The following is a 17,099-nucleotide window of genomic DNA, read 5'->3' as shown; positions in this document are numbered from 1 at the left end:
GAGTCCACCCAAACCCATGTCCATTGTGTTGGAGATGCCATCCAACCATCTCATCTTCTGTTGTCCCCTTCTCCTCTGGCCCTCAATCTTTCCCAGCATCAGGGTCTTTTCAAATGAGTCAGCTCTCTGCATCCGGTGGCCAAAGTACTGGAGTTTCAATTTCAACATCAATCTTTCCAATGAACACCCAGGACTGATCTCCTTTAGGATGGACTGGTTGGATCTCCTTGCAGTTCAGGGGACTCTCAAGAGTCTTCTCCAACACCATAGTTCAAAAGCATCCATTCTTTGGTGCTCAGCTTTCTTTATAGTCCAACTCTCACATCAATACATGACTACTGGAAAAACCATAGCCTTGACTAGACAGATCTTTGTTGGCAAAGTAATGTCTCTGCTTTTGAATATGCTATCTAGGTTGGTCATAACTTTCCTTCCAAGGAGCAAGCGTCTTTTAATTTCATGGCTGCAATCACCATCCACAGTGATTTTGGAGCCCAGAAAAATAAAGTCAGCCACTGTTTTCCCATCTATTTGCCATGAAGTGATGGGACCAGATGCCATGATCGTAGTTTTCCGAACATTGAGCTTTAAGCCAACTTTTTCACTCTCCTCTTTCACTTTCATCCAGAGGCTCTTTAGTTCTTCTTCACTTTCTGCCATAAGGGTGGTGTCATCTGCATATCTGAGGTTATTGATATTTCTCCCGGCAATCTTGATTCCAGCTTGTGCTTCCTCCAGCCCAGCGTTTCTCATGATGTACTCTGTATATAAGTTAAATAAGCAGGGTGACAATATACAGCCTTGACGTACTCCTTTTCCTATTTGGAACCAGTCTGTTGTTCCATGTCCAGTTCTAACTGTTGCTTCCTGACCTGTATATAGGTTTCTCAAGAGGCAGGTCAGGTGGTCTGGTATTCCCATCTCTTGAAGAATTTTCCACAGTTTCTTGTGATCCACACAGTCAAAGGCTTTGGCATAGTCAATAAAGCAGAAATAGATGTTTTTCTGGAACTCTCTTGCTTTTTCCATGATCCAGCATATGTTGGCAATTTGATCTCTGGTTCCTCTGCCTTTTCTAAAACCAGCTTGAACATCTGAAGTTCACGGTTCACATATTGCGGAAGCCTGGCTTGGAGAATTTTGAGCATTACTGGCGTGTGAGATAAGTGCAATTGTGCAGTAGTTTGGGCATTCTTTGGCATTACCTTTCTTTGGGATTGGAATGAAAACTGACCGTTTCCAGTCCTGTGGCCACTGCTGAGTTTTCCAAATGTGCTGGCATATTGAATGCGGCATTTTCACAGCATCATCTTTTAGGATTTGAAATTACATCATTATATTCTGACAAATTTTGAAAAGAAGTATGTGTTCTCTTTACTTTGACATCTGCTTTTGTCTTTTTTTTTTTTTTTTTTAATATATTCTAGGCATAGATTGCCTAGCAGTTGGCTTCAGGCCTAACCTGGCCTTAGAAGAGACATTACAATTCATTTTCTACCTTCTCCTGTTTAGCTATATGTTATATGCTGAAGGAACATAAAACAACATAAATGATGCTACTGAAAACATATTTAATATAATGATGATACAATTCATTTCTCTCTGTCCTAGTTACCCATACAAAGAACTACATATATACTAGAACAATGAATTATTTCTGTTTGGCAGGAAATGTTGTTTTTTAAACAAGTAAGTTAAAGCATCGATTGCTTGTTAGAAAAATGAAACTTGAAAACCAGTGTAATCTCCAAAAAACAGCAAAAATGCTATGAGACATATAATAGCTTTAAAGTATTAAATCAATAAAACCATATTTTACTAAAATATTTTATTGTAATAAGATTCACTGTGCTCAAAATCAATACAAAGTAAGTTATAATTATTTACATACAAATAAATGAAACTATGTACAGTAGTTAATAACAGCTGAGTAAACAGCATCAACACAATGTCCACCTCTAAATCAGTATGTAGTTTCCTAAGGACTGTTAACAACAGTAAAGAAAAAAATTGCTGATCATAGTTGTTCCTTCTTATTTCTGGCCATGCTATGGCATGCAGGCGGAGAAGGCAGTGGCACCCCACTCCAGTATTCTTGCCTGGAAAATCCCACGGACAGAGGAGCCTGTTGGGCTGCAGTCCATGGGGTCGCTAAGAGTCGGACACAATTGAGCGACTTCACTTTCACTTTTCACTTTCATGCATTGGAGAAGGAAATGGCAACCCACTCCGGTGTTCTTGCCTGGAGAATCCCAGGGACGGGGGAGCCTGGTGGGCTGCTGTCTATGGGGTCGCACAGAGTCGGACACGACTGAAGTGACTTAGCATGGCATGCAGGATCTTAGATTCCCCGGCCAGGGAACAGGGATTAAACCTGTGCCCCCCGCAGGGGGAGCATGGAGCCTTAACCACTGGACTACCAGGGAAGTCCTAATCCTAGTTGTTAAATTAACTGATTTCTATTAAAAAAGAAAGTTCTCAATCAGGTATATTTAAGACAAAGTATTTATCCCTTTGAAGATTAACTGGAGAAAAGTCTGATTCTCTCCTGTATACTGCAGTCTGGTGAACTTTAAGATTAAATGGCATTTTTTCCAAACTTTATATCTACTTCCCAAACAGATTTTACCTCAGTATTAATGTCAAAGTATAAAGTATTTACATTATTTGACTTGGAACTAATATCCATGATGTAACAAACTATTAACAATTCTGATATTTGCACTGTATACACTCAAGATATGCCCACAAAAACCAGTCTGTTGATGGCTTTAAAAAAATATATTAAGATGACAAATAAATCTATTTTCTTATGAAGACTTTTTTTTATTATTATTATGAAGACTTTAAGAATATATTTTTATTAGACATTATGGTAACAAATCATTACCCTATATATAGTTGATTTATTCGGTGCATTTTTAAAAAAAAGTAACTGAATTCCATTGTAGCTATTCTTGAAGGAAAAAAAAAAATCATTTCTCCAGTTGTTGAGGAGTACTAAAAGCCTCGTACACATTAGCAGCAAAATCTTTCACTTGCTCCATCATTAACAGATCCTAGCAAAGATGAGAATAAAATATTACAGTCTGTAAAAAGAACAGATAATCTGAATTCATTTCTGCAATCATGCAACAAATTTGGCTCAAAGTTTTGTGGCATTAAGGTCAAAAAGAAAACCATTTAATGAAAGTAGTTTCTTTTATAATAAATTCCTGGAGATATTTATTAAGTTCTTGTATGAGAGACAGTGGGTATGATAAGTATTCAAGTGTGGCTTGTCAAGATGAACCACTTATTGATGAAGGCAGAGACTTTTATGAAAATGGACAAAGATAAAGTATAAATGCCACAACTTACAACTTTTCCCCCTTACACTAAGAAGATCCAAAATAGTCTTTCTGTGTGTGTGTCAAATGCTGGATGAGTATCTGTTAAATAAATGATTACAACAATATATACACACACACATAACCAACCACACATATATACCTGAGAACAGGGGTTCTCATGGGATTTGTTAATGTTGACTTCCCTGGTGGCTCAGAGGTTAAAGTGTCTGCCTGCAATGTGGGAGACCTGGGTCAATCCCTGGGTCGGGAAGATCCCCTGGAGAAGGAAATGGCAACCCACTCCAGTATTCTTGCCTGGAGGATCCCACAGACTGAGGAGCCTGGTGTGCTACAGTCCGCATGTCACAGTCGGACATGACTGAGCGACTTCACTTTCACTTTCAGTGTAGATCAAGAAAAAATTACATCTTTTTTCATTAACCTTTAACTGAAATCTAGCATTTCTTTCAGCTGTGTATGTAAGCAACAAACTGACAGGAGAACCTGTGAGTTGGCCTTTAGCACAATTCAGACATTTTTATATCATATGCTAGGTAAGTTGTGGAAGTTACATGAACGTCATTTTAAAAAGTGTTTTGAAACTGTATTCAGTTGGTTTTCATTAAAACCTACATATTTTACAATATACACTTATAGGCATTATTCTGAGGTGTCCATAGGCTTCCCCAGAGAGTGAAAGGATCCCTGGCAACAGAAACCATTATGTGGTTTATGCTGCCCAGTGAGCAGCAGAGAAACAGGAAGTGAACCTATCCATGATGTTCTCTCTTAAGCATCAGAAAATCCAAGTAAGCTTAGCAAGTCTTCATCTCACAAATTCATAGTTAAATTCTCTGAATACCACATGGTACTTTAACCCACAGAAATCATATTTTAAAAAACTAATACAATTTTGTAAAGTTTAAAAATAAAATAAAATTTAAAAAATAAAAAATAAAAAATTGGTGGAAGTCTTGTCAATTAAAGGTCTAGTATATAAACAAACTACATCCAGTGATACTAAGAAAATTTATTAATACTAAGCATTAGTATCAATAATGTTTGTATCTTTTATTTTTATTCTCAATTATAGACTTTAATATAGTATGTAAATTCTTTAAGCACCAAAGCTGGTGTTGTTTTAAGTGTGTGTTAGTCATTCAGTCACGTCTGACTCTTTGCAATCCAAAAGACTGTGGCCTGCCAGCCTTCTCTGTCTGTGGAATTCTCCAAGCAAGAATACTAGAGTGGGTAGCCATGCCTTCCTCTAGGGGACCTTCCCAACCCAGGATTGAACCCAGGTCTGCAACATTGCAGGCAGATTCTTTACCAGGCAAGTCACCAAGGAAGCCAAAGAATACTGGAGTGGGCAGCCTATCCCTTCTCCCAGGGATCTTCCTGAACCAGGGATTGAACTTGTCTCTTGCACTGCAGGCAGATTCTTTACCATCTGAGCCATCAGGGAAGCCCTGGTGTATATATTATGCTACTCATCAAGATGAACAGCTTATTGATGAAGCCAGAGATTTTTATGAAAATGGAGAAAGGTAAAGTTAAGGTTTAAATGCCAGAAGTTACAACTATTTTTTTTCTTACACTAATATGCACATAAAAATTAAAAGAAAAAATATTTTAAAAAGTGTTCAAAAATTTTTGAGCTAAAATTAAACTTAAAATTAAGTCACATGTGAAGGACAAGCCAATGACTCTATACAAGAGAAAGTAAGAATTACAACCCATAGCCTCATGGCTCTTCATGTTCTCAAGCTGAAAACGAGAGATACTCTAATTTGAGATAAATATTATTGAGAAGATACTATCTTTACACTTAGGCCTAGAGTCTCTCTCTTCTCACTGCACATTATGGCAGTAGTTTGGAATTGACGTGTATTGTGAGTGATTTATTGCTGGTTATACAGTTTCCAAGTTTGCAAATAACTTGGAAAAAAAGTTTGGATTCAAAGCTGTTCTTTTAGTAAAATCAGTCTTATTCAATGTATTCTATTATAAAATGCTTTCCTAAGAAAGGAGATGGAGTTATAGGGAGACAAGTGAAAAATTTAAATAACCTACTGAGCTTTTAATGAACAGATTATTGGTGCACTATTAACAGTTATACTTATTAACTATTTAAATGCTTTACTTTCCTACAAAAATGTTTCATTTTTCCTCAAAATCTGAGGGACTGGTTCACTGATTTGCCTCAAGGCACAGCTTAATGCAAAACATTAACACTGTAAATTCAACTGACCACTAGAATATATCTGGACTAAAATGCAGTCTGTCTAACACGTGTTGTACTATAACATGGAGAAAGGTATTCCCAGCCTCATAAAAGTGCCATGATATTATACTGTCATGGGGCACTCTACTATACTCTACATGTGGCTTCAAGTTTCTGGTTTCTTTGAACAAATATCATAGAAGAGAAATGTAATTTTATGTTAGACAAACAGGACCATAACCAAAAGTACAGTCTGTTTTTAATAATAACCCAAGCTCTCCTCTTACCTGAACAAAATGACTAGGTGTTTCACTGCAAACTGAATGGATCTGTCCATTTATTATGGGAATTATCTTAGCTAAAGGCAGGCTGACACTGGAAAGACTGAAAAATCATCACAGTAATAATTATTTTCTGAAATTATCTTACAGGAATTTAATGTTTAATTATAAAAGAAAAAGAAAAGAAAAGTACTTACAGAAATATTTTAGTAAGAAAATAAAGACCAAACATAATTTTACCATCTAGAAATAACAATTATAATTGACTTCATAGTTAATTTCTTCCAGTAATTTTTTTATACATATCTATACTTTTTGGGTGTTTTTAACACCCAGCTATAACCTCCCAGCAACAGTTTTGCATTTTTATTCACAAGCTATAATCACTCTTTCCATCTTATTAAAAGTTCTTCCAAAGTATCTGTCTGTTTTTCAATTACTATATAGTAATCCATCCTCTAGCTGTGACAACTTATATCATCAGCTCCCTATGGTTGGGCATTGAGTTTTGCCTAATTTTCCTTAATATAAATAACTTTGTATTTACAGTAAATTACTGAGTTGAAGGGTATGAATGCTTTTAAGCTTTAAAATGCATATTACCAAATTCCCTCTGCTTCTCTAACAGTATGAGAGGATACCTGCTCTATCATGACTCCTTTCTACATCAAGCATTCTTTACTCTTCATATATCTGATAGCTAAAAATGATTATCTCACAGTTTTGGTCTGTATTTCTCTTAATTACTAGCAATGTCAAATAGTTAAGTATAGTAAACCCTTGAGTCCTACAGGAGTGATCATGAGTACTACAGGAATTAAGAAAAGACTGAAATGGCTGATACAACTACAACATAATTTTTATAATTCTCTAGTGTACAAGATCAAGTATTTGTTTTATATAAAAATTCTTATCACTATTCAGTAAGTAACTAATACTTTTGGTAGATAGAGATTGTAGTGAAATTTTGTTGACTGGAGCACCTTAATTTAGAGAACTTACTGAGGCTGAATTTTTTTTGAGAATTTAAAGAATTGCTAAAAGATTTTAGGATGACATTTAAATTGCTTCATAAAATAAACTTTATGACCCTAAGCATTCCAAATCCTCAAATGTTAACTGCAAATTATTCCTTTTTGTATAATAAAGAGTGGTCCCAGAGAACTGGGCAAATAAACTCTTGCTCTATGTATTTGAGAATTAAAGCAGGCATTGCACATACATACTGCATATCAGTTACTGTTATCCCTAATTTTAACAGATAAGTCTACAGTCAGTTAACATTGATTTAGTACCTATTATTTTCTGAATTTAATACAAAAAAACTGCAAAACAGTGTAAATCCTAATAGATTTAAGGTGCTCATGCTGGGATTATAATAAAATCATAAGCTATCTTTTGGCAGAGTGAATCCATGACTTAGTAATCATGATTAAAATCATCTGTACTATCTAAACATTCCTAATCCTACAAAAAGGGCTACAGAACTAGGAGATAATTCATCAAATGGGAATCTAGAACAAGAATGCCTGGTTGAATTATGAAGGCCAATTATAGCTTATAGTACTGGAATAATGTAAGAGAAAACGTTAAAACGTAAATAACATTTTCACAATTTTGTATTCTAAAGCGTTAAATTAAAAAAGCCTCAGTAATTGAAACTGGCCTATGGAAAAGTAGTTTCACAAGTTAAGTAATTGTGTATAGTGGCAAAATTTTAGAAGAAATAAACATTTAAATACTGAATACTGAAAGAGCTCCTCCTAATGAAGGAGTCATTGGCTTAACAGAGTTTAATTTGTTGAAAAAATAAACATTCACATTTGTCTCTGAGATTTTTTTTTTGTTACCTGGAACAAAAAATAAACATATCAAAAAGCACTGTTTTATCAGAATAGTCACTAGACTGGTAACATTCTTACATGTCTTCTTACCTATTCATGGAGTTACCATGTTGCAGGTCTTGTTCAGTAGGTCGAAAGAACTCAGCCATGTTGTCTAGCAGTCTACTGAATCCTCGGCTGAGACAGGTATTCAAAACTGTACTAAAATCTGGACTACATAAAACAAGAAGATAAATTACTTTTTAGATTTTCAATGGAAAAGGGCAAAAATTTAGTAACTATGTGGCTACCTTTGACAGCCACCACCATTTCTAGTCACAAATTTATAAACTAAGACAATATAAAAATATATCAAGGAGTCAATCTTAAAAGTTAAGCATAAAAGGAGGGCTAATTATGTAACGCCATGCAGTGAGGCTATCTGCTCATTTTGCTGGATTTTCTTACATTATGTGGTACTTCATAAAGGTACTTTTATAAATATCAGTAATCATTACTTCTCTTGAGGAAACTCTTAAAGAGGAAAGTCTATCATATCATCCCAGTGAGACAGAATATTTTGTTAATGTGTTCAGATGAGGAACCAGACACTTGATGCACAAAGAAATTTATCCTAAGGTATGTTACTAGTAAATATAGGAGGCAGAATTTGAACCCAGGCCTTTCTGATCTTAAAGTTCAAGTTCTTTTTGTTATATCATGTTATTACCTCACAGAACCTCTTTGATATGAAGAGTAATATATATGCTATCAGAGTTAGAAACTGCCTAGTTGAACAGATTAGTTCTGTCTCTGATGTGTAGAAATCGCAATTCAACACATGGCAGTGGGGAGCTAGGGCTATAAATTTGGTAATTATTAACATACAAACAGTAAAGTAATGGGAGTAAATAAAATTGCTTGGGGCAGTTGAGGATGAAAAAAGAACAAATACCTGGGAAACATTAGTATTTAAAGGAAAGACAGGCATAAGGGAACTTAAGAAGAAATGATCTGAGAACTGGGGAAAAAATTGGGAGACTGTCAAGGCAGCCATAAGAGAAAGAATTTCAAGAAAACCTTGATCAACAGTGTTAATTATCAGAGAAAGGTCAAGAAAGATGAACATTACAGGTTGACTGAATTTGACAAAAGAACACTGATGGCCTTCTAGAGTTTCATGAAGTGATTTGAAGAAGAAAGAAGTGGAGATTGATATTGTAGAAAGTCAAGGGACTAGAACTTGATGAATTCAGATATAGCTGAATTAACCTAAAAATTTGCTGATTTTCTTCAAGATCATGAAAAAATATTATAAATGGAGGATATAATCTGCCCAGAAAACAAAACTAGAGAAAATGATCTTAAATTATCTTTAATTAAAAAAAAAACAACTGATATTTTAATCACTTAAGATAAAGCAGATGAACTGGTATTACCACTAAGATTTCACAATAATAAAACTACCTCAAAGAGTGTAAGTGGCTCAGCCAAGGTTGACCAGCTGATAAACAGCAGAGCCAACCTTGAATCTAGTTCCTCTCCTCTTCTAATACATAATCTGGGGCTTTTCCCATTTGTAACATTCTGGCTGTCTTCTGGGTAATTTTTAAAAGTTAATACTCTATTGAAGGCAGATGTGAATTTTTATCAATCAAAGATTTAGTAACATTAGAGTCGAACCTGAAAGGGTTAGGGGAAGTAGTTCTCGTAACTGAGTATGTGTGTGCATACACAGCACGTGTGCACATGTGTGTATACCTGAGGACTAGCTAGAGCTGGCTAGCTCTGGCTGGCAAGAGCACCTCTTCCCAAGTCAGCACTGAGTGACATCAGGTTGGGAGTCGGCAGAGTCAGCACTGCTGTGGCTACAATTTTAGTTTTCATTTTTTTTTTTCTTTACAGGGCTGGTTGTTAAACATATACCAGAATATACTGGGCATATAAGAATCACCGTTTAAAGCTTTCCTCAAAATATAAATGCTAACTATCTTCCAGTCCCTTAACTAGTATATCAGAATCTCTAGGCTAGGAAAACAGGTAGGGGCAATCCTGGGTATCTTGGAAAAAAAATCTCTGCTTACCTCCCTAACCTAATAAGACAAGCATGAGTATAGGTAGGAAATCCTACTAAAAGCAGGGGAATATATTTAAAATTTAATTTTAACAAAATATTATGTTGAATATTTGTTCAAGAAAAACTATAACAGAGTCATGAGTACATTTAAAATAGAAGCACATGTTCCTGTTACATGCAGTGTACATACCTTTCCAACATGTCTCTAGTTTCATTGAGTAGTTTAATAGTGGTAACATCTCTAGGAGAAAGTCCGCAGGCCTGTGAAATTAAAATGCTACACTTCAGGGTTTCAAATATTAGCACAGGGTTATGATGAAACAAACTCAAAGAGTTCAGGAAATCTCAAAAGTCTATGTTCTATCAACAATAAAAAAAATGTTCAACTCAAAGAAACTATACAGGTTGATGTGCACAGATGAGTAGCATTTAAAACATTGAGTCACAATAGGATCTTTATAAGATCTTTATTTATCTGAAGGACATATTAACAAAGAAAAATTAGTCTTCCAGGTTGCAGAGGCCAGAGATATTTTTTTCTATTATTGTTAAGGCATTTTATTAGGATATGCATGTGTCTTTTCTCATCAGTTTAGTTTAGTCTAAGGCTCCATGTGTTCTTCCAATCTAAGTTGTAGGTTTAAATTCAATTCAGGTAAGATTTGGTCCATCATCCCTCTCATTACCTGTTCTTTTGAATTATTTTCTTTTTTAAGTCCACTGTTGACTTTTAAAATGTGGAAATTGCTTTATCATTCCAGAAAGCTTTACGAATACTATTATTGCATCTCCTCAAGATTCTAATTTTTAAGTGAGTTTTCTCCTGTTTCTCTTGTTAATTCTGACAGTTCTGTTCTGTTCATTCAGTTTAGCTTCCATCCTGCAGGGGTTCATGAGGTTCTCTGAAATGGGTTACAATCTATATCTCTGGAGCCTCCAGGGGAGCGGAAGGCAGGCAATGAAAAACAGGGTAATCTTTGTTCTAACAGGGCCTTTAGGCTGAGGTATGGCAAAGGGCCTCTTTAGTCTGAGGCTTCTTCAGTTGTTAAGTGAGAAAGATCCTTCTCTCAACTGCAAAGAATGGATGCAATCTGCTTACATGTTAATAAGCAGCAATTACTTTAAAAGAGGCCTATAACCTGTGCTGCTGCTGCTAAGTCACTTCAGTCGTGTCCGACTCTGTGCAACCCCATAGATGGCAGCCCACCAGGCTTCCCCGTCCCTGGGATTCTCTAGGCAAGAACATCCTTGGTATTTTGATTATTCTTAATCAATGAGTAATTTAGATCACAACTGTCCGGGACACACCAGGGTATATGTGGCTGATACCTGTTAGAACTGGTAACACCATGGCTACTGTTGGAACTGGCCTTCTTTGTTCCCCAGCTGGATGACTACCACCTCCTTCAGTGCACTCTGACAGTCATCACTGATTTATCTTAAAAAGCAAACATGATTGTGGTGCTGACCTGGTCAAAATTCACCTTTGTCTAGAACTGGAAGTTTAGACCCTTTATCTTGGCATACAAAGCTCTTTATGATACTGTCCCCAACTACCAGCTTTCTCTTCTGTTACTTGATCTCATACAAATATGCTTTAGCCACTGGAACTCAATTTGTCTTCTGAATTCCCCAGGTTTACTGAACATGCTTATTCATTTTATATCCCAATCATACATCATACTGTCTGTCACATAACTAATATTCAATAAAATCTTGTGGAATATCTAAAATGCTTTCTAAGTAGAAATCAATCACATTTATAGTTTGTTTTCTAAATTAGTGAGGTTTTATTTAAATTATTGAAATATATGTCTTTCAATCACTTACCTTTCAAGAGACTCAGAAATATAAATTTTAAGACATAATGAAAAAAACATTAAAAACAGAGAGTAACTGGTTTGCTTAAATAGTTTTGAATTAAGCACCTGAACTGCTAATGGAGTTTCTTCATCTGGCATCATATAATGGCATAATAAAGATTTGGATCCATCATTATTAATCCAAGAAGATGATTTATGCTGCTCAACGAGATCTCTGATTTCTTTCAGTTTTTGCTCCAAGTCCAAAAGGGACAAAGAATGTTTAAGAGAAACACTAGAAAAAGAGAAAGGAAACTGGGATAAGTGAAACTATACAACACGTCCTATTAATACTCTTTTCCTAACAGGTTACTACCGGAGATCCTGTTTCATCCAGTCAAACCTGAAACTGCTGACTATGAAATCATTAGAGTAGATTAAGAAATCAGCCACTGGTTTGGGGCCAAGAGAAATCTTGTTGCAGATTTCACAAGAAAATTCCCACTGTGATTAAAGACACTGCCTGTATGAACAGGAGTTAAAAGCCTCAGAGGCAGATTTTTAAAAGCAGGTCTTTTTTCTCATGACCCAAATATTTTTTGGTTTGTTTTGAAATCAATCAATACACAATGAAACAGTAAAGCTTTCCCCTTAGTATCAAAAGGTTGATACTGATGAAGAAAACAGATTCCACAATGTAATACCCCAGGGCTGTGTCTGTATTAGGTTAAAAGAGTTTTGCAGACCACCGTTTGTCAAGTCACTAGCTTCATTAGAACTATGTTAATTTTTCTTTTATTTATCAGAATCAGGAAGTTAGGAAAAGCCAAAGCAAAATGTCTTACCTTCCTAAAATCTTCTGCACAGCTTGTTTAATGACAGTGATCAATTCTGTCAGGCCTATAAAAAGAAAAATAAATGTAAAAGCCTTGTTTACATCTTCAATTCCTCAATAATACAAATGAATGAATTAGAATTAGTTTACAGGTCATAAATAAGAATCTTACCATCTCCAAGGAGGTGCTGAATACTTGATAAATATTGCTGTTGGACATCTGGGGGAGCAAGAACTGTCTGTACAAAATAGACATAAGGTACTCAATATTATTAATAAATAATGTTTTCATTATAACTTAAGCTGAGATTCTAGGACCTAGAACAATAGGAAATACTACTCGTCAACATAACAAAAAGTCTAGCTTCAAAATATGAAGAAAAATAATGGTTACAGTTTATAATCACATGAAATATAATTATTCTATATAAATTATCATGATAAATAATATTTGGTTAAATTTTGAATCTCTTGAAAGATAAGGCAGTATCAATTTAAGTCTATTAAACTTACGGTGCCATTTTTGCCAACTGCTGCATTATCCAAATAAATATATCCACCAATTATGTTTAACTGGACTCGCAAAAGAACCACCAGCATGCAAGTACTGTACACAGCTACGATACTTCTTGTGAAACCTTTGCAGAGAAAAGAAAACCTCTTGGTACTAATTATTAAAACACAAACAAATGTGTAAAATCACAAACCATCCCTATGTTATTTTTTCATGAGACAACTTAAAATATACATTTATAATTATTTCAAGTACAAAAATGTATCAATTCAAAATATTTCATAGTTTATCTGCTTACAAAATATTTATTGTCAATTAGGAATGATCTCTTAATTGAAACAGTAATCAATAAAGATAATAACCAATATGTTCAGTGAAAGGTTAAAGGACTGGGAAGCACTCAGTTGTAGCCTCAGAACTCTGAGCTGTCCAGGGAGCTCGTTCAGAATCAGAGAAGAGGGCTGAGCATGAAGAGCTCCAGCCGTCACTGGCAGGTTAAAGAGGACAAAGGATAAGCTCATACAGGGATGGAGGAAGGTACAGAAAGACAGAGACCAGTCTTCACAGGTGCTTAGGATAGACTGTTCAAAACAGAGGTAAGGGAAAGGTGTTGACTCTTGCTGAGAGGAGGAAAATGTCCAGTGGATGTAGCAACACTACTGATCTTGTGATATCTGCTTGGATGGAGATACAGGAGTGGAAACCAGGCTCCAAGCGTGTCAGAGAGTGAATGGGAGTGCAGAAGAAAATAAAGAGAATATAGAAAGCTTTAGTATTACACAAGGGAGATGAGAAAGTACAATAGTTTGAAAGGAAATATAGGGTACTACACAGGTTTATTTCATTTTCAAACAGGCAAAGCTTAAGCATGATTTGTGCTTCCCTGGTGGCTCAGTGGTAAAGAATCCACCTGCTAAGCAGCAGACACGGGTTCAATCCCTGGGTCGGGAAGATCCCCTGGAGAAGGAAATGGCAACCCACTCCAGCATTCTTGCCTGGGAAATTCCATGGACAGAGGAGCCTGGGAAGGTATAGTCCATGGGGTTGCAAAGAGTCAGACATGACTTAGTGACTAAACAACAAGCATGATTCAGTTAGGAAAACACAAGAATGATGAGTATGAAGTTCTGAGACATGGAGATATATATATCTGTCTGTCCTAGGGAAGCTTTTTGTTTGAAATTTTTATCACTAATCAAAGTTTGCATACAATATCAAAGTAAAATTACTATTTAGGTTGGAGTAAAAACTTCTTTTATTGTAGCTATCAGTACCTAATATACACATATGTAGTCTAGGATAGGTTTATGTATTATTATAACAATAATACCACCACCACCACTAACATTACTAAGTAGTTTCTATGACCAGTAGACATCAATCTACTTGCTTCATGAGAATTATTTAATCCTGATGACAACTCCATGTGGTAGGTAAAGAAGAGTCACCCACATAATAGAATACAACAATTTCCCATTAAAAATATTTTAAGGCTATGCCTTGAAATATGTAGGCTTACTTATTATCTTCAGATCCTCCCATATTTCTAGCTTGTTTGAAGGCCTAAAGAAAAATATCAGAAAATATGAAAATAATAATCTAGATAATTTAATAGAAAACTTTGAACTTTGCAGTTCAATATTTAATTATATTTTATCACAAGATAACTATAACTGGACAAGCAAAGCCCATAAGCTATACTGGAAAATGACTATAATTTCAGTAACTGATGATAACACCCATTTTCATAAAAGTCAGAGGCAGGACTTAGCGACTAAACGACCACCATCACCATCACCTGTGTATGTCCTTCCCATCTTTCTCCTCCTCCTGAGCATATGCATATGTGTACTATAAAATCATACAGGAAAAGCAGGAATAATATTTATCTTTCCCTTATTTACTATTTTACAAATAATGAAGTAGGTCTATAATCCTTCAATGGTAAGTATTTTTTTAAAAATATCATTACAAACACAGGCATTTAAATGTATATTTGATGTGTTTCTACCCACTGTAGTTATTACCCTTATTGATTTTCAAACTGCCCATCTTTGACCATTGTGGGGCTATCCAGGTTACTTCCTAAGTTCTTCTGAAATGAACCCTTTAGTCTTTGACAGCTTCCTTGCTTTCGGACACAAAAGGTGTCTGAGTTCATTTTGTTCAATTTTTGCTGCAAGCCTGAAATCATCCATTTCTCTGAGAGTCCTGGTTCAGAAAACTCAGCTAGTACACTATATGTGTGTATTTGTTTATTTATTGTACATATATTAAAGAGATAAAGTACATCATGAATTCATATTTATACTTCTAATTCAAAATTAGGATCACTTTTGTTAACAATCTCATTAATCTTATATCTGTATTTCTTTCTGCCTGCACTAGAAATCAGTGAAACCAATATAATTACAATTTGCTTCATCCCTCACTCTGTGGACAACAGTCTCAGAATAGCAATACTGAAAAAAGAGTTTAAGGTTTTTGTTTTTTCAATTCTGTATGCTCTAAGAGTATATATCCCACTAAAAATACACAGTCAAATTTCTGTTTTAAAGTCACTTGGCATAGTTTCTGTTGGGCTTCCCTGATGACTCGGTGGGTAAAGAATCTGCCTGCAATACAGAAGACACAGGAGACATGGGTTTGATCCCTGGATCGGGAAGATCCCCTGGTGAAGGAAATGGCAATCCGCTCCAGTATTCTTGCCTGGAAAACCCCATGGACAGAGGAGCCTGGCAGGATCACAAAGAGTTGGACATGACTAAGCACGCAGGTACAGCACAGTTTCTGTTTTTGTGCTTACGACACCAACTAGATACACATTTAGGTTATTTCATTTAATTTACTATCACTTACATTGCTTTTCAAACACTAAACATATAAATATTTACATATTTATAAATATTTGTATTTATATTCCCTGATGACTTTACAACACAGGATATTCAAAGAAGTCTGTTTCTGTTCACTTTTGTTTCCTTCTTCACAGGCAACTATTAAAAATATCCTTTAACTTTGTATTGTTTTTCTTTATATAGGCAAATATATATATATATATATATATATATATATATATATATATATATATATATATTCATATCTGCCCCTTTAGACAAATGGTAGCATACTATATACATCTTTCCTTTAACTTTTTAAAACTTACAACAATATAGCCTGGAGATCATTCCATAATAGTATATAGATAACAGCCATCATTTTTTTTTTTTAAACCACAGCATAGTACTCCACTGTACTATGTGGATGGAGTTCACTGCTGTTCAAATCACCTTCGTGGTAGAACCAGTTTTTTTGTTCACATATTTCCAATCTGTCACAGATGAACACTTTTGTAAAATACAATAAAAATAAATTTCAAGAAAAATTAAATTAAAAAATGACAAAAACACAATCCATATTCTTTATTATTATTATCAGACATAAATTTACATTTCAATAAGAAGTTGAACTACCATTACCACTGTGGGATATTACTAGTTTCTTATCTTTCTTTGCCACTGGAGGGACTGCAGAGCTTCAGATAACCTTTTACTAGATGGCACAAGTATGACAGCTACATGGAGAAAATCCTACCAGGGCCCTACTGCAGCCTTAGCTACTGCTCAAGCCTTGTTGTGGAATACCATATTTTAGTCCCATATTAAACTGGGAATCAACCATAATTCAGGGATTAGGTATTTTAATGCAGTTAAATCACATCTCTTGAATGTTGCCTAAGATAAATCTCAAAGTGATTCTTACCGAAATTCTAAATGAAGTAAGAAAATAGCAGTTCCAAAATTTTAATACAGGAAGTACTCAATAGCAGTTGGCTATGGAAAGGCATGAAAGAGATCTCTAGTCTTTCCCATTCTGTTGTTTTCCTCTATTTCTTTGCACTGATCGCTGAGGAAGGCTTTCTTATCTCTTTTTGCTATTCTTTGGAACTCTGCATTCAGATGCTTATATCTTTCCTTTTCTCCTTTGCTTTTTGCTTCTCTTCTTTTCACAGCTATTTGTAAGGCCTCCCCAGACAGCCATTTTGCTTTTTTGCATTTCTTTTCCATGGGGATGGTCTTGTACAATGTCACCAACCTCATTCCATAGTTCATCAGACACTCTATCTATCAGATCTAAGCAGAAGATATCAAGAAGAGGTGGCAAGAATACACAGAAGAACTGTACAAAAAAGATCTTCATGACACAGATAA

The 17,099-nt window shown here is 35.2% G+C and overlaps 1 protein-coding gene across 1 annotated transcript in view; it reads right to left on the bottom strand.

Annotated features, from left to right (window-relative positions):
* Positions 1-1,813: 1,813 nt before the first annotated feature.
* The window catches only part of PEX3 (peroxisomal biogenesis factor 3), a 33,186-nt gene continuing 17,900 nt past the window's right edge, over positions 1,814-17,099 (bottom strand). Inside the window, exons 4-12 of the mRNA XM_055535816.1 lie at positions 14,408-14,451; positions 12,888-13,012; positions 12,547-12,613; positions 12,385-12,439; positions 11,666-11,834; positions 9,928-9,998; positions 7,772-7,894; positions 5,844-5,940; positions 1,814-3,059 (exon numbers count right to left, since the gene is read on the bottom strand). Coding sequence (XP_055391791.1) covers positions 2,976-3,059; positions 5,844-5,940; positions 7,772-7,894; positions 9,928-9,998; positions 11,666-11,834; positions 12,385-12,439; positions 12,547-12,613; positions 12,888-13,012; positions 14,408-14,451 — 835 coding nt within the window. The 3' untranslated portion in view covers positions 1,814-2,975. The remainder of the gene's footprint in view (positions 3,060-5,843; positions 5,941-7,771; positions 7,895-9,927; positions 9,999-11,665; positions 11,835-12,384; positions 12,440-12,546; positions 12,614-12,887; positions 13,013-14,407; positions 14,452-17,099) is intronic.

Source organism: Bubalus kerabau, chromosome 9, assembly GCF_029407905.1.
Source record: "Bubalus kerabau isolate K-KA32 ecotype Philippines breed swamp buffalo chromosome 9, PCC_UOA_SB_1v2, whole genome shotgun sequence".
Taxonomy (NCBI): domain Eukaryota; kingdom Metazoa; phylum Chordata; class Mammalia; order Artiodactyla; family Bovidae; genus Bubalus; species Bubalus kerabau.
Note: the sequence above shows the minus strand (reverse complement) of the source record. Positions and strands in the feature narration are given on the sequence as shown.